General features: G+C 37.7%; 3 protein-coding genes and 1 non-coding gene across 6 annotated transcripts; 1 reads left to right on the top strand and 3 right to left on the bottom strand.

Moving 5' to 3' along the window:
- Positions 216-1,685, bottom strand: LOC104703282 (metacaspase-5-like). Its single transcript, XM_010419291.1, has 2 exons — positions 1,233-1,685; positions 216-1,136 (listed from the first exon to the last, which is right to left on the bottom strand). Exons 1-2 carry the CDS (start codon positions 1,576-1,578, stop codon positions 316-318), a joined length of 1,167 nt encoding a protein of 388 aa, XP_010417593.1. The 5' UTR covers positions 1,579-1,685; the 3' UTR covers positions 216-315.
- TRNAK-UUU lies at positions 2,103-2,174 on the bottom strand. The gene has a single exon. It is a non-coding gene; the product is annotated as a tRNA-Lys (tRNA).
- LOC104703280 (nuclear-pore anchor-like) lies at positions 2,323-16,404 on the top strand. Its single transcript, XM_010419287.1, has 48 exons — positions 2,323-2,813; positions 2,906-3,052; positions 3,129-3,227; positions 3,438-3,566; positions 3,663-3,755; positions 3,841-3,906; positions 4,072-4,161; positions 4,250-4,327; positions 4,679-4,782; positions 5,193-5,313; positions 5,399-5,491; positions 5,682-5,730; positions 5,830-5,933; positions 6,006-6,074; positions 6,241-6,390; positions 6,495-6,599; positions 6,672-6,785; positions 6,889-6,967; positions 7,447-7,496; positions 7,603-7,676; positions 8,142-8,244; positions 8,323-8,457; positions 8,523-8,621; positions 8,708-8,749; positions 8,844-8,897; positions 9,114-9,293; positions 9,676-9,723; positions 9,837-9,884; positions 10,183-10,266; positions 10,340-10,414; positions 10,528-10,712; positions 10,808-10,910; positions 11,278-11,394; positions 11,498-11,590; positions 11,782-11,940; positions 12,034-12,087; positions 12,239-12,352; positions 12,549-12,626; positions 12,703-12,852; positions 12,941-13,012; positions 13,463-13,618; positions 13,721-13,804; positions 13,891-13,969; positions 14,052-14,128; positions 14,220-14,369; positions 14,502-14,615; positions 14,715-14,877; positions 14,958-16,404. The coding sequence occupies exons 1-48, from the start codon at positions 2,505-2,507 to the stop codon at positions 16,292-16,294; spliced, it is 6,276 nt and encodes a 2,091-aa protein (XP_010417589.1). The 5' UTR covers positions 2,323-2,504; the 3' UTR covers positions 16,295-16,404.
- On the bottom strand, positions 16,426-19,747 carry LOC104703281 (YTH domain-containing family protein 2-like). Of its 3 annotated transcripts, none has more exons than XM_010419289.2 (9): positions 19,647-19,747; positions 18,807-18,880; positions 18,578-18,686; positions 18,406-18,476; positions 17,966-18,322; positions 17,386-17,868; positions 17,080-17,292; positions 16,850-16,993; positions 16,426-16,757 (listed from the first exon to the last, which is right to left on the bottom strand). In XM_010419289.2, exons 2-9 carry the CDS (start codon positions 18,864-18,866, stop codon positions 16,665-16,667), a joined length of 1,530 nt encoding a protein of 509 aa, XP_010417591.1. In that variant the 5' UTR covers positions 18,867-18,880; positions 19,647-19,747; the 3' UTR covers positions 16,426-16,664. The 3 variants fall into 3 exon arrangements, with proteins under 3 accessions (XP_010417591.1, XP_010417590.1, XP_010417592.1); XM_010419288.2 differs by lacking the exon at positions 19,647-19,747 and adding an exon at positions 19,320-19,424; XM_010419290.2 differs by lacking the exon at positions 19,647-19,747 and adding an exon at positions 19,010-19,415.

Here is a 20,698-nt window from a genome sequence, read left to right as displayed (position 1 = left end):
GGATGTTTCTTTAAAGTACTTGACGTCCAACATATCAAACTTGGCTTATACACACAGCTATATGAAAGCGAAATGAAATCCTAAACTCTAATCACCTTTTACGATGAGGAACAAGTCGATAGAACCTTTTTATTTAACATAACGATGTGTCATGTGTACCTTGAGGCTCGCTCATACGATTCAAAGTTTGAATTTCAAACTGAACACTTTCCATTCAAAGAAAACTTACAACAAACAATATAAATCACACAGATTATTGTTCAGCACCAAAGTCCACATGTTGTAAAAGAAAAGTACAAACATGACAGTTCTTTTTCAACATATGAATGAAACATTCACGTAACAATCACTGCAATACAACCCGGGTCGTTGAGGATACCCTTGTTTCTCAAGTAACTTCCTGGATTTCAAAACCAGATCTTTGTAACTTATCTTACCCTTTGTCTCAGTAAGTATAGTATGTATGGAATTAGTAAATGCTCCATAAGCTTTTACTTTGGAGCCTACATCTGCAGAAAATTGATCAGTTTGGCACCCACTAAGTAGAATACCGTTGTTCCCGAGCTCCCCATTACATGCTCCTGCATAAACCTCTTTCTTGCTCCCTACTTGTGTTTGGATCGCCGGTTTTAAAAACTCTTGATCATTCAGCTTCTCAGTAAAAAAATCTGTTGCTAGCTTTCCAATATTTCCCAACATTAAACCCTCACCAATACTCTCCTGCAAGTTGCTTAGAATTACCTTGATGAACTTTTTCACTTTTGGGGATGCATCATCTCCAAACACATCGAAAAGTGTCGCCCTAATGTTCCCCACTTCGATATCATATTTTCCTGTAGCCTGCTTCAACATATTGATTGAAGTCTCAAGTGGCAGAAATCTGTTTCTGGCATTGGTTCTGTTTTCAGTACCGTCTCTCTGTTCTGTCTTGGTAGATGTTTCTTCTTTTACTACAACACGTTTGGAACTAAAAAGTCCAAAGGGGCATTTGAATACTTTCTTGGGCTTCTTTTTAAAGCTCTCTCCAATTTGCTCCTTGGCTGAGTCAATGAGACCACCACTATGACAAGAGTCGGAGACGAACGTAAAGGAGCAGCCTTTGGGCACCTTATCCACAATTTCTCTGATATCATCATCTGAGAACAGAACCAACCATAACACACATATGAAAATGGAAATTATAAACCTGGAATAAGGCAAAACGTACTAACGTATCATTTTCAGATACGTACCGGTGATGTAATTGTGATCGGAGGGAACAATACACTCGTCAAACTCAGTATCATCGTCTTCACCGGTCTCTGGCGGCAGCCTCGTACCGTGTCCACTGTAATGAACAAAGAGGACATCGCCAGATTTTGCTGTTTCAACAAGATCCGAAAACGCCTGTCGGATGTTCTTGCCAGTGGGTTGGATTTTAGACTTGTCAGTATCAATCAGCTCAGTGATGTTCTCCTCCGAGAATCCGAACAGTTCCACAAGTGATTTGTGCGTCCGCGTAACGTCATTGATACAGCCCAGTAGCTCTCCTTCGGTTCCAGGATAATTGATCCCTATCAATATTGCTTTCTTCACCATTGCTTCAACACCCTATAAGATGTGGGCTGCATCCATAACCATGATGTTATTATAAGCAATTGTTGAATCTAATCAAGTTTTCTTAATTGATCACGTTGATGAGTGATTGATTTATTTTGTAATTATTGTCAAGCTGTCACAGAAATACTGTGTAAAATATAACATTATTGGGTGTTGTTGCTGGACCTTTGGGGTCTTCTCAATATAAACTATTTATAGTCCCGTTGATGCATTATCGAAATTCTCATTCAAATATTGGTAGCCCCGCTGTACTTGTGTGAAATCATGTGAGCGATTAATTGATCTATAATTTTAAAAATTCATATCTAAATCACGTGTTCATATAATTAATTTACAAGCTATTATAGATTCTTTTTTTTAATTGGTTGTATAAATTATATGTGGCATCAATTCACCAATGAACGTAAGTGTTAATATTTTTTTTTGTTCCTGCAAGTCACAAGGTTGATGAACAAACAGGAACTCTGGTAAAAATAAAACAAAATACTAAAAGTCTGATGAATCGCCGTCTGTGGGGATCGAACCCACGGCCACGTGGTTAAAAGCCACGCGCTCTACCACTGAGCTAAGACGGCTGAACGATTAAGAACTCGAAATAAAAATGAAAACTAAAACCTAAACAATTATCATTTAAGCCCAACATGAGGCCTGTTGTCGGCCCACCGTACAACGACGCCGTTGTATAAACCGACGTACGACGAAGTATAAACGACACGCCTGGGGTTTTCGCGAGCGAGACATAGCATTTTCTTTTCGCCCTACCTGAGCTTTTTCATCTTCCATTCTCACCCAAAATCGCCGGCGAAAAAAGTGAAATTGAAATCGTCGTCTCTAATTCGTCGGGGGAAACCGAAGAACATTAGGTATATAATCGCGGTTATTTTCTGAAACTAGGGCACGAAAAAATGCCCTTGTTTATGCCAGACGAAGAGCTGGCGCGGCTATCGAGCGACGCCGCGTCGGTGGTTGCGGAGAGAGCCGACGAGTACATACGCAAGATATACGCCGAGTTGGATAGTGTACGTGCTAAGGCTGATGCTGCTTCCATCACGGCGGAGCAGACCTGTTCTCTTCTCGAGCAGAAGTACCTCTCGCTATCTCAGGATTTCTCTTCCCTCGAATCTCAGAACGCGAAGCTTCAGTCTGATTTAGACGATCGTTTAGCTGAGCTTGCTCAGTCTCAAGCGCAGAAGCACCAGCTTCATTTACAATCGGTGCGTCGTTGTTCCTTTATGTGTTGGAGTGTATTTGTTTTTTTTTTTTTGGAATCCCTAATAGTTAGACTGGTCTTCTTGTTTCGATGCAGATTGAGAAGGATGGAGAGGTGGAGAGGATGACGACGGAGATGTCAGAGCTTCATAAGTCCAAGAGGCAACTGATGGATTTACTGGAGCAGAAAGATGCCGAGATTAGTGAGAAGAATTCCACCATCAAGAGCTACTTAGATAAAATTGTGAGTGCTTCCCTATTTTGTTACCATGTATACACCTTTTCAACCTTGTAACCCTAATTCTTGTCCTATTTCTCAGCTTAAGCTGACGGACACTAGTTCAGAGAAGGAGGCCCGACTAGCTGAAGCCAACGCAGAATTGGCACGTTCTCAGGCTATGTGCAGTCGTCTCTCTCAGGTCAGATTATTGATTGCATTTTAAGATTTGATTGTGGCCTGCTTTTGCATTTGGACTTCTTATATATATATATATAAGAATTGGCACGTTCTCAGGCTATGTGCTTATTACCCTTTTTTTAGGCCAAATGCCTTAGATTCTTACCTTAATCTCTACAGTGTTGATGATCCTCTTACAATGTTTATAACACATGGTTTCTGATGGAAACAGGAGAAAGAGCTCACGGAAAGGCATGCCAAATGGCTAGATGAGGAGTTGACAGCCAAAGTCCACAGTTACGCTGAACTCCGTAGAAGGCATTCTGATCTTGAAGCTGACATGTCAGCAAAGCTTGTAGATGTAAGGCCAATATTCTAATTTTTTTTCTAATACTTCTTTTGTTTTCTTTTCTTATGTGCAGTTCATTTACTTTAGTGTCATTCAATTTTCTGTCAGGCTGAAAAACATGATAATGAGTGTTCTAGTTCATTAAATTGGCATAAGGAAAGATTGAGAGAGCTGGAAACCAAAATTAGTTCATTTCAAGAGGTAATTATGGCTCATAATAATATTTCGTCTTATATCTTATTGTTTTATCCGATATGGGATTTACTTTTTTTCTTTGTATCCAAAGGACCTCAGCTCTTGTAAAGATGTAGCAACGACCACTGAAGAGCGATACAATGCTGAACTTTACACTGTAAGTTTTCAAATCTAATGGTTTCAAACATTGAACCTCTTTTCATATTTTCTAGCTGACTGGAGAGATAAGTATGTCATAAATATTGTTGAGGCATTTCATAGTTTCAGAAATAGACTTTCATAGGTGTTGTTTTTCCAATCTAACCCGCATGCTGTTATATAGGCGAACAAGCTTGTTGAGCTGTACAAGGAAAGTTCGGAGGAATGGTCTAGGAAGGCTGGCGAACTTGAGGGTGTTATTAAGGCTTTAGAGGTAAGTTTGCCATTACTAATCAGAGCATAGGGTTCTAACTTTTGTATTACCATGTTACCCTGTTGAGTTTCTAATTATGACTACGCAGGAACGCTTGAGCCAAGTCGAGAATAGTTACAAAGATAGACTTGAGAAAGAGGTGTCTACAAAACAGCTGTTAGAGAAGGTAGTAAGACCCTTCAGTTTTGTTTGCTTTATCAATTATTATTGCGTAGCTCTGGTAACTTGTTTGGCAGCATCCTTTTCAACTTACACTGAAGGTGTTGTGTGTAGACCCAATTGCTAGTATGATATATTGATATTCTTTGATTGTTTTCTAAAAGTTATTATATTAGTTGATTCAGCTTTCAGAATCTAAGAGAAGTAAAATTTTCTGTGATCTCAAAATTTCTTTTAGTTTTTTTTTTAATGAGAAGTGGTTTTTATGATTTACCTTTTGGATCTACATGGTCTTTCTTCGGTGCATTTTTAAATTTATTCTCTAGTGATATAGTTTATTTTCTTCTTTGCAAATCAGGAGAACGAAGACCTTAAACAAAAACTTGAGAAGTGTGAAACAGAAATTGAGAAAAGTAGGAAAGTAGATGAGCTGAATCTGATACCTTTCAGCAGTTTCATACGGTATGCCTCTGTTTTGTGAGAACATGATTATATATAATGTATTCTTATACTTTTTGTATACTCGCCAGTCAGATTTGCTGCAGTTGCTTACCAAACGAGCAAAAAATGAGTAAAAGTAGGGATAAGTGATATTTGTTTCTTTCAAGAGATCCATTTTCCAGACAAATTATTTTGTTTGCAACTTATGTTGATAACCTCTACCAAAATGTGGGTCTTCTAACACTAAAAAATAAAAATACAGCAGTCACTAAGTTTACAGCTAGAAATATAACGTAATCTAAAATTTTTTAGGGGTTTACAGTGAAGTGCGTTCGGAAGAGTATTTGCTCTGTCGAAGTAGATTATACTTTCCTAGTGTGCACATAACATATAAAATTCTCATATCTTTCTCCTGACATACCTTGGTCCAGACGCGGTGACGATTGTGGGACCAGCAACATGATAGAGGAAAGCCAGGCAGTAATTTCGAAGGTTCCTGCTGGTGTGTCAGGAACTGCACTAGCAGCTTCACTCTTACGTGATGGATGGAGTGTGAGTTTTAGTCTTAGTATATTCATCCAGTTAAAAGTTTTTCAACTCTGTTGGTGGTGTATAAATCCCTCTTTTTATCTTGTAGCTTGCCAAAATTTATGAAAAGTATCAAGAGGCTGTTGATGCCTTGAGGCATGAGCAATTAGGTCGAAAGGAAGCTGAGATGATACTTCAACGGGTATGATTTACTTATCTTGTTATCACTACTTACTAGGTCGTTGTTACACATTTAGGTGCCAATCTTTTCCACTTTTGTTTTGTCTATATCTCTCTATGTTTCACTATTAATTTCAACCACAGTTCACTAATAACTTGAACATAACATTTTTCTATTCCTTTTAATGTATTCTTGGTATCCTGCTTTGTAGGTGTTATCTGAATTAGAAGAGAAAGCCGGATTTATCCAAGAAGAAAGAGGTATGATCAAATCATGTGCTTCTAGAGCCATATATTTTACTCTCCAAAGATGTCTTCCAATTTCTAACCTACGTATGTGCAATCTGTTTTTGTTCCCAGGGGAGTATGAGAGGATGGTTGAAGCGTATAGTCTAGTTAATCAGAAACTTCAGGATTCTGTCTCTGAACAATCTAAGATGGAGAAGTTCATTATGGAGCTAAAGGTACCTGGCTGGCATTATTATAGTGGTTGTTCAAAATGCGTTCTTGTGCTTATACATTTATCTGATTGATAGGCTGACTTGAGGAGACGGGAACGTGAAAACACACGATTCCAGAAAGATATATCTGACCTTCAGAAACAGGTAATTTGACGATCTATTCTTGGCTGCTCATTATGTTTTTGGTGGTCTTCAGTTTCTTGACTAACATGACTTGCTATGTTAATAGTTGAGCTTTTATCCGACTGATGTGCACCTGGTTGGTTGCCTGCCTAGTCAATGATATTTTGTGTTTGTTTCCACTATTTAGGTTACAATACTACTTAAGGAGTGTCGTGACGTTCAACTTCGATGTGGAGCTGCCAGGGATGATGATGATGATGACGAAGATTATCCTCTGCTATCTGATGTTGAGATGGATATGGAATCTGAAGTTGATAAAATCATTTCAGAGCATCTTGTAAGTTTGCTTCTTTATCTCGACGTCATGTTTGTGTTAGATTTTACTTTGCAAAATAAGTTGTGGATGATTAATGCTCTTCCTCATGTTGGGACAAATTTCAGTTAAAGTTCAGAGATATAAATGGATTAGTTGAGCAGAATGTTAAGCTGAGAAGTCTTGCTCGTAGTCTTTCAGAGGAGATTGAAAGTAGGGAAATGGAGCTGAAGGTAAGAAGGATATTTTTTTTGCATAGTTTCTATGGTACGGTTGAAGTTTTAAAAGAATTTTTGGAATGTCAGGAAAAGTTTGAGATAGACCTGAAGGATAAGACTGATGAAGCTTCTGCCAAGGTAGCTACCGTACTAAAACGAGCTGAAGAGCAGGGACAGATGATTGAATCACTGCACGCATCTGTAAGCATTTCTACCCTTAAAATATTTTCTCTGTTACAGCACTTGGTAGATTGAGGTTGGATTTCTTTTCAATGATTGATATTGTGATTTTGTTCTTTTTCAGGTTGCAATGTATAAGCGATTATATGAAGAGGAACAGAAACTTCATTCATCTGATTCTCGTTCTTCAGAGTTGTCTCCAGGTTCTACTTCTACTTCTATGCATCATTATGAGCTTACTGCACTACGTATTCTTAAATACCCTCAATAATTGGCTTCTTGGCTATGTTCACCAGTTTGTGAACTAAGCCATTCCAAATTTTTACCCCAGATGTCAAGGTTTAGTGGGGATGTAAGAAATCTTTGACTATAGTTGATGCTGTTCTCAAATTCAAACGAAAAGTTAGCTTATTAGGATTTTCTTTAGTTATTAAAGTTAGGTTGGAAAGCATCTGCATTTGGAACATCTACCAAAGTGTTTTCTTATTTTCGTATATCTCAGTTGTCAGTAATTAAAATTAATGCTGTATGCACAAATATTATGTGACTTTCTGTAAATCTTATCTTGTTAGTAAAGAGGCTGAGGCTTTGCAGGCTGTTACATGCTTTGCTCATAAAATCGAATACATGATTTCAGTCGCACATTTGCTTTAAAATGGCTGACAGAGATGTGTTTTTGTAGCTGTAGTGCCAGGAAAGAAGAACTTCTTACATCTGCTTGAGGATTCAGAGGTATGACAGATTGCTAAATATTTCATTCCTCTTCTTTGTTGTCCTCTTTTTAGCGTATCAAAGTAGTTGTTTGGACTCGCCTTATTGACTGGATTGCTTGTTCCAGGAAGCTACTAAAAGAGCTCAAGAAAAAGCTTTTGAACGCATCCGGAGTCTCGAGGAAGAGTTTGCAAAGGCTAGGTATATATTATCATCCTATTGACTTTTATATATCACTGACTGGATAAGTTATTAGTTTTTGTGTAGATAAGCTAGGGTACCGCTGAACATGTAACACATTTTGTTGGATAGTCAAGTTGAGAACCCAAACCAACACTATTCAATTAAAAGTAATTAAGTGTGGAAATACTAGTGTATCAGAAGTGAAGAGTTAAAGGTTATTGCACATGCAGGTGGATTGCTGAATATACTATCTGTGCTTATGTGGTTGCAATACCAGTGTAGTTATCCTGTATAACTTACATGAAGTATAATCATACACCTTGAAACATAGAGAAACAACATGAACAATGGTTATATCTAATGTAGTATATACATCCATGAAACTCAAACTGTAGCTATTAATTTTTGTCATTATTTCCTGTAATTTTTTTACTGTGAGTATTATCAACTGCGTTGTTTTCATCTTTCTCCTTTGGATTTTAGGAGTGAGATAATTGCAGTGAGGTCTGAACGAGATAAGTTGGCGATGGAGGCAAATTTTTCTAAGGAAAAACTAGAAGGAATCATGAAAGAATCTGAACGCGAGGTGATCTTTTTCATAAATTCATATCATCAGCAGCTTGTGCGTTCTTCAAAGTTCTTACCTTATCTGTGTTCATCGTAGAGAGAAGAAATGAACGGCGTTTTGGCAAGAAACATAGAGTTCACACAGTTAATCATTGACCACCAGCGGAAATTGCGCGAGAGTTCCGAGTCTCTGCACGCAGCGGAAGAGATTTGCAGAAAATTGTCTATGGAGGTTGTACATCCATCACTCTGTTTAATTAATGATTTCCTTGCTTCAATACTAACAGTCATCTATAGGTCTCGGTTCTCAAACAAGAAAAAGAGGTGTTATCAAATGCCGAAAAAAGAGCTTCTGATGAAGTTTCTGCTCTATCTCAGAGAGTTTACCGTCTTCAGGTTGGAAACATGACAGTAGTGCAAATATTGTCTTAAGCTGTGCGTACTCTTTTTTCTTTTTCTCGTCTTGACCTGTTTTTGTGCAGGCTACATTGGATACTGTACAAAGTACAGAGGAAGTTCGTGAGGTAAGAAAATCACCTTTGATTTTAGTTTACTAATTTTATACAAATTAGGTGATACCGATTAAAAATGAAATAACTTTTAACTTTACCAATACAGGAAGCAAGAGCTGCCGAGAGAAGGAAACAAGAAGAGCATATCAAGCAACTTGAGGTTAATTGCATATTTGATGATTCTTTTGCTGTCTCAATCGGTAGTTTTCTTCAAAATTATCATGTATAAATGAGTAGAAGTGACTGATTATTATCAAGCAATCTGAGGTCTATAGCATATTTGATTAATCTTTTGCTGTCACATTCTTTAGGTTTCTTCAAAATTATCATGCAGACGAGTAGAAGTTAACTGATTTTTTGACCGTTATTTTCACAGAGAGAATGGGCTGAAGCTAAGAAAGAATTGCAAGAAGAAAGGAGTAGTGCACGGAATATTACTTCGGACAGCAATCAAACTTTGAACAAAGCTGTAATGCAGGTAGAAGAAATGAGAAAAGAATTGGCTGATTCCTTGAAGGCTGTCTCAGTAGCAGAGTCCAGGGCTTCTGTGGCTGAGGTACTGTTTCAAGTCTATTTCACCTTTCTTAATAACATAGACTCATGAATACATGAAGCTATTCCGTACTGCATCAAGGTGCGGCAAATCACCAGCATCTGTCCGCGTTTACTCTGTCTGGCACCTAGGTTGCATACCCTAATAGCCCAGGTCACCTTCCTGGATTGCCATTGGTGGTACTTTTGTGAAGGGAGTCTTTGCATGTAGTTTGTGTTGGTGGCAATAAATTTTACCCCTTGTGAATAGGCCCAAACCAATTACCAGAAAATCACGACATTGTCATTCCACTTTTTTTTTACGGCTGTGGGCCGTCCATTCATATTTTGGCATGATCATTTTTGGCTTTTTATAATTGATTATTACTTTGCATGTGCAAAATTAGGCTAGACTTTCTGATTTGGAGAAGAAGATAAGAGCGTCAGATCCTAAGGTAAATATTTTTGATTTCTCTAATAATTGAATTGTGGGGTTAAATGCGAACAGCAGAGTCCTGGATGGAATTTGCTATTACTAGTTTATAACGATTTATTTTCTCACTTTTAGGTTCTTGATATGGACAATGGTGGAATTATTTCTCTTTCGGATAATGAGGTCAGTGAAGTACTTCAATTTCTTCGCAGATTTAAATTCTGAGATGTGACTTTAAGTTTGTAATTATGGTATTGTTCCGATTTCCTGGTTGCAATCTATTTGTAAAAAGACTGCTCATGTTATACATGTGATTCATGCAGGATTTAGGATCTGCTTGATGAATTATATGATGTAGATTTGAGGCTTTTGTTTGAGCTATTGTTTGAGTTTACCTTTTACTTGTGGCATAGCAATCCAATATCTGTTTGTGTAAGGTGGTCTGTTAATTTTTTCTGGGTGTGGTGGTTATTTCCTCTAGGTGTCTGTTGAATTGCGTATCGCTAAGGAAGAAATCGAAAAATTGAGGGGAGACGTAGAATCTAGCAAAAGCCACATGCTCCAGGTACTTCTTGAAATGAATAAGTTAGTTTTGATTTCATTGTGACTGGGAACTGATCTTGCGAACCATCTTGCAGTACAAGAGTATAGCTCAGGTGAATGAAACTGCGTTAAAGCAGATGGAATCTTCCCATGAGAACTTCAGACTTGAGGTATTGGTGATTGTGTTTGGATGAAACAAAGATCACTTATAGATATGCAACTATCCTCTGCGATAGAATTAGATCTGCTGTAGGTTTATTTTACAACTGATGGCTGTTTGTAGGCTGAAAAGAGACAAAGATCGTTGGAAGCAGAGCTTGTTGCTCTTAGAGAGAGGGTGTCAGAACTTGAAAATGACTGTATACAGAAGTCCGAGCAACTAGCCACTGCTGCTGCAGGAAAAGAAGATGCTCTTGTATCAGCATCGGCGGAAATTGCAAGTCTGAGAGAAGAAATCTTAGTTAAAAAGTAAATATTCTATTATGTAGAGCAAGTATCTTATTTTCTCGTGGACACACAGACGCATGTTCATTCTTAAATTGATGGTGTGCGATTGACTGCAGTTCCCAAATGGAAGCAGTGAATATCCAAATGTCCATTTTGAAGAATGAGCTGGAGATGGAACATGAGAAATGGCGTGTTGCTCAGAGAAATTATGAAAGACAGGTTGGTTAAAGCTCTCTATTTGAAGAAACATGTGACCATCGTGCATATTCATGTTGGCGTTGGTTTTTATTGGATGGTTTTTGAAACTGACTAGATTTTATTATTCATCCTATCTAGATACTGACCAGATTTTATTATTTATCCTGTTGTTCAATTTCATGAAACAGTGGTCTTCTGGATTCTCTATTTTACTGCACATTTGTCATCAGATATTTTCTGAATTGAGTTTTATATTACATGAAATAGTTGTTAGTTAGTTTCGTCATAACATAAGGTCTTACTGCCATCTACTGATTCTGTTCTTTCTTTCTTTTCATAATATTACAACGATCTCTCTTTTTGTTTCCTACTTTTTTTTGGAGTACAGGTTATTCTGCAGTCTGAAACTATTCAGGAGCTTACAAAAACATCACAAGCTTTAGCAGCCCTTCAAGAGGAGGCATCTGAACTACGTAAACTAGCTGATGCACGGGGAATTGAAATTGTAACTTCTACCTTACAAAACTTCATTAAAATTGTGATTTTGAATATTTCTATAATAATATCTGATTTGTGACACGTCGATTCAATTTCTTGGTATTTATCAGTCTGAACTTAATGCCAAGTGGAGTGAACAGAAATTGATGCTAGAGCAGCAAAAGAATCTGGCTGAGAATAAGTATCATGAACTCAATGAACAGGTGGCGTCTGCTCCCGATCTCTTACGATTATATTTTGACCAACCTTATTTTTTTCTATGCATGACAAAAGCACCTCTCGTTGATTATCTGTTTGACATTATTTAATCCAATTTGTTTATGCTCAACAATGCTTACTTTTGCATGTGGTTCTGCTACAAGTACTCACTTTTCTTAATTTCTCTATACATCAGAACAAACTACTTCATAGTAGACTTGAGGCTAAGCATCTCAACTCCGCTGAGAAGGACAGTCGTTCTGGAAAAATATCATCTGGGAGCACTGACACAGATCAACCTGAAGATTCGGGTTTGCAAAGTGTAGTTAACTATCTACGCAGAACCAAAGAAATAGTAAGAGAATTCTTTGTAGGATTGCTTTTTCTTTCTTTCTGCCCCTTCTCTATACGGTGGGATTATCTAAGTCATGTGCATCTTATATGACAGGCTGAAACTGAGATCTCACTAATGAGACAGGAGAAACTACGGCTGCAATCGCAAGTGAGTTGATGTCTCCAATCCTATCCATTATTTGCCTACCATATCCTTTTTTGAGTAACAACCATGCACACATGAAAAGGGAAAACCTCCTCCACTACTACATAGTTTTGGCTGCGGTATGAATTTTTTTTTGCAACTTGTTTTTGTCTAGCTTGAGAGTGCCTTGAAGATGGCAGAATCTGCCCGGGAATCACTTAAAGCTGAGCGCGCCAGTACAAGAGCCTCGTTGTTGACGGAGGATGGAATCAAATCTCTTCAGCTTCAGGTAATGTTGGGTGATTTGATATCTGATAACAATATAACATATGGACTAATGATCTTGCTGCTTCAGTTCCTCTTAGTTGAGTTCTATTATCTTGTCAAAGTCAATATTTTCAACTTGGAATTTGTCTTTTGGATTCCTGATGTATTGGTTGGGTTGAAACTATTATTGTTTTCTGACTTCAAAGCTCTCCTCGCAGGTTAGTGAGATGAGCTTGCTCCGTGAAAGCAACATGCAACTCAGGGAGGAAAACAAACACAATTTTGAGGAGTGTCAGGTTCGTAATGGAACCTTCAAATAGATTTCTTTTCCTTCATCTCACTCGAATGACTGAACTTTTTTTAAAACATCAGAGATTGCGTGAGGTAGCTCAAAAGGCTAGGATGGAATCAGAAGATTTCGAAAACCTCTTAAAGAAAAAGCAAACGGAGTTGGAGTTGTGTATGAAAGAGATGGAAAGACTAAGAATGGAGACAGATCTTCAAAAAAAGAGGGTTGATGAGGCAAGTCATTATAAACTTCTTGCGTCATCTCATATTTTCAGTTACTTTTTGTTACTGGTTTGTACTTACAATTTCTTGCTTTGTGAAGTTGCGGGAGACATATAGAAACATAGATGTTGCTGACTACAATCGCCTCAAAGATGAAGTGCGGCAATTAGAGGTAATGCCTATACGGATTATATGGCGTTGTCGAAATTTCTTGATACCCTAGAGTTCACTATATTTGCTGTCTTGAAATTAGTTACAATGTCAATGCATGAATGTTACCACCGTCTGCTGAAGGTTACTTAGTTCTTAGTTCTTGCTCCTAGACCCATCTGGTTAAAGAACATAAGGCGCTTTATCTATTTGATATTGGTATGGTCAATGAGAGATCCTGGTTTTCTTCTAGTTTGGGACTACTCCCTAGTTGCATTATCGATTATCAAACGCATCTAGAACTCTAATGTATGACAATTGTCATTTTGGCTGATGAATATCTGATGATTTATTTGTTAATAGTGTTTGAGTTATGCAGATGTTTAAATAATTTGTTCGATTCTTGAGCGTTCCACTGTGCTTTTCGGTTTAAGTTCTCATGTCCTTTTTGACGCCATAATATGATTTTTAGGAGAAAATGAAAGTAAAGGATGCTCATGTTGAAGATTTTAAAAAACTTCTGTTAGAGAAGCAGAACAAGATATCTCTATTGGAGAAGGAGCTAACAAACTGCAAAAAAGATCTGAGTGAGAGGGAGAAGAGGTTAGATGACGCTCAGCAAGCACAGGTAGAATGAGAACTATCTCGCTGAGCTCATTTTAATTTTTACATGTAGAAGAAGCACTACCCCATGTAGATTTACTTATCTGTCTCTGTTACTTCTTGTTAGGCTACTATGCAGTCAGAGTTCAACAAGCAGAAACAAGAGTTAGAAAAGTTCAAGAGAGCTTATTCTTCTTTAAATACGACCAAGGTTCGAATCTTTATTTTTTGTTTTTTTTGTTTACGACTCATAGATGTTTTCCTTTTAAAATAGCGATGTTTTATTATGTCATGAAGAGAAAATACGAAAAAGAGAAGGAGGATTTGAACAAAGTAAACCAGTCACTCTCTAAACAGTTGGACGAAGCCAAAGAAGGTAACTATTTATTCTTTCTTTTCTAAATCCTATTGGATAAGTTATGTATGTATCTGCTCATGTTTTCTATTGCTGCCGAAAGCTGGAAAGAGAACAACAACTGATGCTATGGTGGAGCAGGCCGTTAAGGAGAGAGAAGAAAAAGAGCATAGAATTCAGGTAGTAAAAATTTCGTATTTGAATGTGGCTCCCTCATATCTGCTTTTTTAGTGTTTCTGTGTATTCTTGTACACTTGAAATTTTACTGCAGTTTATGGATAAGTATGTTCATACACTGAAAGAGGAGGTGAAGAAAAAAACTGAAGATTTGAAGAAAAAGGATGAGGAGTTAACTAAAGAGAGAACAGAACGCAAGTCTGTTGAGAAGGAAGTTGGAGATTCCTTGACAAAAATTAAAAAGGTTCGATACTTTCCAGCCTCACTTTTGTGTCTCTTGTAGGAATCATTGGAAACTATATACCATATTCTTCACTTTGAAATCCTTCACCCAATAACGTTATAGTTCATATATTCCCTACCATCTGTTTATCAGGAGAAAACAAAAGTGGACGAAGAGTTTGCTAAGCTCGAGAGGTATCAAACAGCATTGGCCCATCTCTCTGAAGAATTGGAAAAATTGAAGCAAGCGGATGGCAATCTTCCTGAGGTAACATGTTTTATGTCATTTGGATGTACATATACATATGTTAGGTCACATTTATTATTATTTTACCAGTTTGTTCTAAACGCTTTTGTTTTTCCATAGGGTACTGCAGCTGTCCAGGTTCTATCTGGAAGCATATTGAATGACAAGGCTGCCGCTTACGTGTCAGCTGTAGAGTACTTTGAACGTGTGGCTCGGTCTATTGCCATCAATTCTCAAGTCAGCACAAAGCCTACTGAACCTTCCTCTGGTACTTCTGCTGCTGGTAATCTAAAAAGCACACCCAAACGACTCCCAAATTGTGATATTTTTATTTTACACTGACGAAATTAATCTTTGGCGCAGTTGAGTCTTCGGCCATGGCGAGAGCCCCTTCTTCAACACCTTTAAAAGCTCCGGTGGCAACAACCCAGCAGCCACCCAAAATAGCGACAGAGAACAAAGAAAAGAGATCGACTTTGCAGAAACCAAGCACTGAGGTTCGTAGACCAGGTAGTAGTAGGAGGATTATTCGTCCTCAACTTGTCAAACCCGAGGAATCTCCCCAAGTTGATGTTGATATACCAGAAGCTGAAGGAGCTGGTGATGATGGAAAACATTCTGCAGCCCATGAAACAGAGAGCCAAGTGACCACATCTGTACGACCTATTCGTAAACGCCAGGCTGAGTCGTTGGTTTCCGAGCCACAACTAGAGAGTCTGATTCAAGGGGAAACCAGCTCTGAGATGGCACCACCTGCGTCGAAGAAGGCAAAAACATCTGAGTCACAACCTGATGCTTTCGAAGGTGAAAACCTTGCAAAAGAGCCAGCCATAGAAGATTCGATGGATGCTACTACTGCCGCTGATGGTGACAATGAAGAAACAGAAGCCGAGAATGCAGCAGAGGAATCTGTGGAAGCACAACAAGAAAATGAAGCTGAAGTGCAGGATAAAGCTGATGAACCAGTGTCAGAAAATCCAACTGAGACAGAAACCATCCTTACTGAAGAAGAGTCTAGGGATCAGACCGAACAAGAGAACCAAGAGCTTCTTACAGATATGGAATCCGATAAGGAGGAAGGAGAGCTCGATCTAGATACACTTGAAGATCTGGACGAGGCTACAGATATAGCAAACATGATGAGAAGTCCAGAGAAAGAAGAAGTGCAACCTGAGACGCTAGCTACACCCACACAGTCACCTACTAGGATGGAGACAGCAATAGAGGAAGCTGAAACAACCACTGAGACAACACCGCTTGAAGATGATAAGACCGATGAAGGAGGTGATGCAGCTGAAGAAGCCTCTGATAAACCTAACAATGCTAATGATCAACAAGAAGCACCAGAAACTGGTGTCAAGCCAGAGACCACAGCAGGTACAACCTTCCCTGCATCTACCGCTCCACCCACTTCCTCTACTCAAGCTTCTGCTATTACTTCAAGGGGAGCTCCAGAAACAGAAGAAACCAAAAGAGCTGCGTCACCAGGTGGTGAAAGTTCAACTATGGTGAGACTAACTGAGAGAGCAAGACTGAAAAGAGAAGAAAGAATAGCTAGTCTTGGAGGAACCGCTAGAGCTCCTAATCCAGCCGTCAGAGGTCGCGGTCGAACTGTAAACCTTCGAGGAGGTGGACGATTGCTGTCTCGTGGTGGTCGAACCCCACGTGGTGGACGTGGACAATCCCCGAGCCCGCAATGATTTTTGTTGGGTATGTTCTGATAAATTGACTTCCAAGCAGGCTCTTTCAAGAGAGCGAGTTTATAACGGTAGAAAACGCAATTAATGTCTAAACCTCTTTATTTTTGTCCCTCGATTTTCTCATTTCAGCATCTAAAATCAAACCCCATCATTTCCAATGATTACATATTGCAAAACACATCATAAGCACAACAAGCCCACAAAACCAAAAAGAGAAGAAAAACCCAACATTACAAACATACAACAAAACCTTAGAACACGACGGCACTCAGCTTGTTATCAAATCAAAGCAATCCGACATAATCGGACTGTTTCTATTGATCCTTCAGAAAACCAAACCAAAAAACACTAACAGGTTCTACTAGTTTAGTTAGTTCACAGTCCCGGTTAAATCTGCGTTTCCCTCTTTGGCTGTTTTAGATAACTCCATTGTTTTGAAATCAGCAACCAGGTCTTCTTTCTTCTGTAATGAAAGGCGTAAGATAATTCTCGTAAGAATACATAGAAGTAAAGAGAATGATTGGGAGATAGATATATAGAGGAGAAACTCAGGACCTTTAATACGGGAGGGAACCTTAGCTTCTTCTGTACCATAACCTTCTCTCTGTTTTCATAAAAATCGAAATCATCTAATATAGATGTCTTTGCTGCATAGTTCTTGAAGATGTTCAACACTTCATTTCCTTGCGGCAACCTCACCTATATATATGATGAAAATATTTGATCAGTATCAGATGACAAGACACATAATTTACTTTCTTGAGCCTCTGAAAAAACAATTTTACCTCTTGTGTGTCTCTGCTATTGGTTACAGGCTTGTTCTCATTGTTCTCAAGTATTATATGTCGTAATTGCGGATTTGGAACATCTTTGATCATGTGCCACTTGACTGGAAAATAGCCAGCCCACTTATCTTGTTGCCAAAACTCCATGCTTTTCTCGTAATCCACTCGCCCAACCATTTCAGCAACACCGCAGAATTGCCCACTTGCATTCACCTGAAGAATCCAATAAAACCGATCAGAGACCAAGGAGATGTTGCAATATAATGAATACGGATATCACAAAAAAAAAGAATGCTATTTGCATACCGAGAAGAATAGGAAAACCGGGCACTTTACACTTTTCTCTGCAATCTTCTTCTGAGATTCTTGATACGCACTGTCTAACTTCTTGTTCCCATTGAGAGTACTAGACCAGACATTGTACTTGATGCTCTTGTGTATGTCGTCTTCGCTATAAGATTTTATCACAAAAAATATCGCTTCCTCGTATTTGGTCTGAAAGCTAGGGAGGTTATATTGATCCCTTCTGATCACAGAACCAACACCGTTGCTTCTTTCATTCCCTTCAGCATCCAACGTACAAGACTCACATTCTCCATTGGTAATATGATCTTGACCACTTGCTAAGTCGCTCGTGCTATTACCATTTTCTTTGTTCCTCGCTTTAGCCTTGTCCGTTTCATCACGATTTAAAGCACCAGACTTTTTCTTCACCGGATCCATGGGGTATGCGAAGCCACCTCTTTCTTGATTATGCAGTGGGGGTGGGGCATAGCTGTTCTGTAACGCCTGTTAACCCCAACCAAAAGCCAAAGAAGAAGATCAGTAAAAAAATCTTGTCGTAAAATGTGAAAAGAGAGAAGAATTGAAGAAGCCAAATGTTTACTTTTCGGGGTGTTTTGGGACGATCTCCCATGCTGTGACCGGTGAAGGAGTTCTTGCTCCTTGAGTAATAATTGTTATGGTTATGACTTGAAGAAGATATGTTCTGTTTCAAGGGTTGGGTATTTGAAGCAACGCCATACACATACTTGTCTCCAACAGGGTCCCATAGATAGGTCGGAGATGAAACATCTCCATAACCAAATTGGTTCTGATAATAACCCTGAGCTGCATACATGGGCGAGTGAAGCGCCTGACTCGATACACCAACGGTACTTATAGGCATATAAGCTTGGCTAGCATCATAAGATTGAAACCCTGGCATCAAGTAGATCAAAGATCCATTTTCCCCTTGCATTACCTTAAAATCAAGATCAAGAAAATTGTCATTTAAAAAATCTTAGACTCCTCAAATTCTCTCTCGACAAGGAAGGTTTTGATTACCGGGTACTGAACTTCTGTTCCATAACCATAGTATCCGTTATCCTTTGCTTCTCCAACTGAACCATCAACACCTGAATATCAAAACACAAGTGATTGTGACTTATGAACATCCAAAAACATATGTGAAAATATATTATATGTTATGAGATGTGTAAATAGAAAGAAGCAAAACCTGGATAGTAGAATCCATAGTAGCCACCATAAGGACAAGGCAGGCCTTGATATGTCTCAAGAGTTTCATAATATGGCTCTGACTGATTCCTTTTCTCTTTTACAGAAACCTTTAATGTTGCAAAAAACAAGAGGAGACACATACTGATGAATCATCCTTAATTATACCCCCAAAAAAAGAATCAATCATCTGTAAAAAAAAGAACAGAGAAGAGAGAAACTGAATTTACCATGGAAGTGGTGGAAGCAGTGACTTTAGCAAGAGGATCCACTCTAAGATTCTTCACCATATTTTCAATAGCAGCTGAAAAAAAATAAACAAAACGTTCCCAAAGGGATCAGATTCAGAAAGCCACCAAGAAACCAATCAGTACACAAGACATATATATGTATGGATTTTGAGTAGAAATTAACATAAGAAATCTATTGATGCCTTTTATTTTCTTATCGATGTGAAGAAGAAGAGACAGGATTGAAACGTGAACTGATGTCTGAATATTTAGTCGTACCGAAAAAAACTAACAAACCAGGCGTAAAAATGATATAATATAGTAGTATTGAAGATAAGACATATGAGTCTAATCACAAGAAACAGAGCACTATATATATAAATAGCAAATACACACACATAAAGGATTGAGCTAAAAAAAAAAGGTCAAACGCAAAAGTTAAAAAGACTTGTAAAGAAGAACACAGACAGATTGATTAAACACGTGTGTGCGTGCGTGGGAAAGATAGATTACATTTACGAGGATGTTTTGGAACATGAGAAGTCATCGAAGAAGAACTAGTAGTACAAGAAGAAATTAAAAAGACGAAATTTATGTGTTCGAATAAGAAAAACGAAAAAAAAAGAATAATCAAAACACAGATGAAGAAAACAAAGTTTTACAGAGAAGTTTTTTTTTTATTTTGTAATTTCTCAAGAATTATTTAACTAGAAAAAAAAAATCTGTAGAAAATCTTTTTATCAAGAAGAAGACATCAGCAAAAGATATATCTATATTTTTTGTTTTTGTAAACAAAAGTACAGATACAGAACAGAGAGACAAGAAATGGTAATGGCTTACGAAGAAGAAGAAGAAGAAGAACAGAGAGTTTTATTTTCCACCTTTTGTTTCTATTTTTTTTTCTGCAATCCTTCCTTCTTATTTATTTCAGTTAATATATATATATATATAAACAAAAGATTTGGAAAAAAAAAAGAGGTTGGGAAGAGGTGCAGATGGAGGGAAGAGAATGGTCCACGTCATGGATTCTTAATATGAACAAAGAGTAACCGTTGGATTAAGCGACAAAGGCAAAAATATTAAAAACATCTTTTTTTTTTTCTTGCCAACTTTTCCATCTGGAGAATCTATTCTTACACAACTCTCTCTTCAAAGTGCTTCTTCCAAAAAAGTTGAATAAAAGTAAGAATCTTAATTTAGCATTAACTAACTCAATTTTATTTCTGATATAAGTATATTTTTCCTGTATGAATATATTTATATTCTATGGAAGCAAAAAAAAATGAAAGTTAGGACCAGTTCTTGTGGTCGGACATACAATAAAAGCATAGAATAACATTATAGATAGTTGAACAAAAATGAACTTGACTATGTCTCTCTCCATGTATGTATACTTGAGTCCGAGCAACACCACAAATTAAAGAGAAAAAGCTTTTTTTACTCGAAGAGTTTGTACTACCTACCTTTTAAAGTTTTCTCAACCATATATATACTGATATTTTTAATTTGCTCTTGGGTAAACAAAATTAGATATATTCTTTCTTTGATGAAAAGAGATGAACAATTCCTATACGCTACAGTTGTTGTTGGATTATTTTTAAAATGTTATTTTAGATTGGAGATTGAGATCTCATCATTCATACTATTGATAATTTGATATGCTTCCATTATTGCAATCTGATTTTTTTAGAAAAAACAAATTGTTTCATTAGGTGTCAAGTGGCCCTATTCATTTGTATGCACACATTAGATAATTGTATCCACCAAAATCCAGATCTAAAATATACAAAACTGGTCCATAAGTTTAAGGGACTATCCTAGAAAAAGTGAAGACAAGTAAAACTGTGATCACTCTCTATTAGGTTGGAACTAATAGTTTCAGCATCACCTTA

This window comes from Camelina sativa, chromosome 7, assembly GCF_000633955.1.
Source record: "Camelina sativa cultivar DH55 chromosome 7, Cs, whole genome shotgun sequence".
NCBI classification, from domain to species: domain Eukaryota; kingdom Viridiplantae; phylum Streptophyta; class Magnoliopsida; order Brassicales; family Brassicaceae; genus Camelina; species Camelina sativa.
This window is presented reverse-complemented; position numbering and strand designations above follow the sequence as displayed.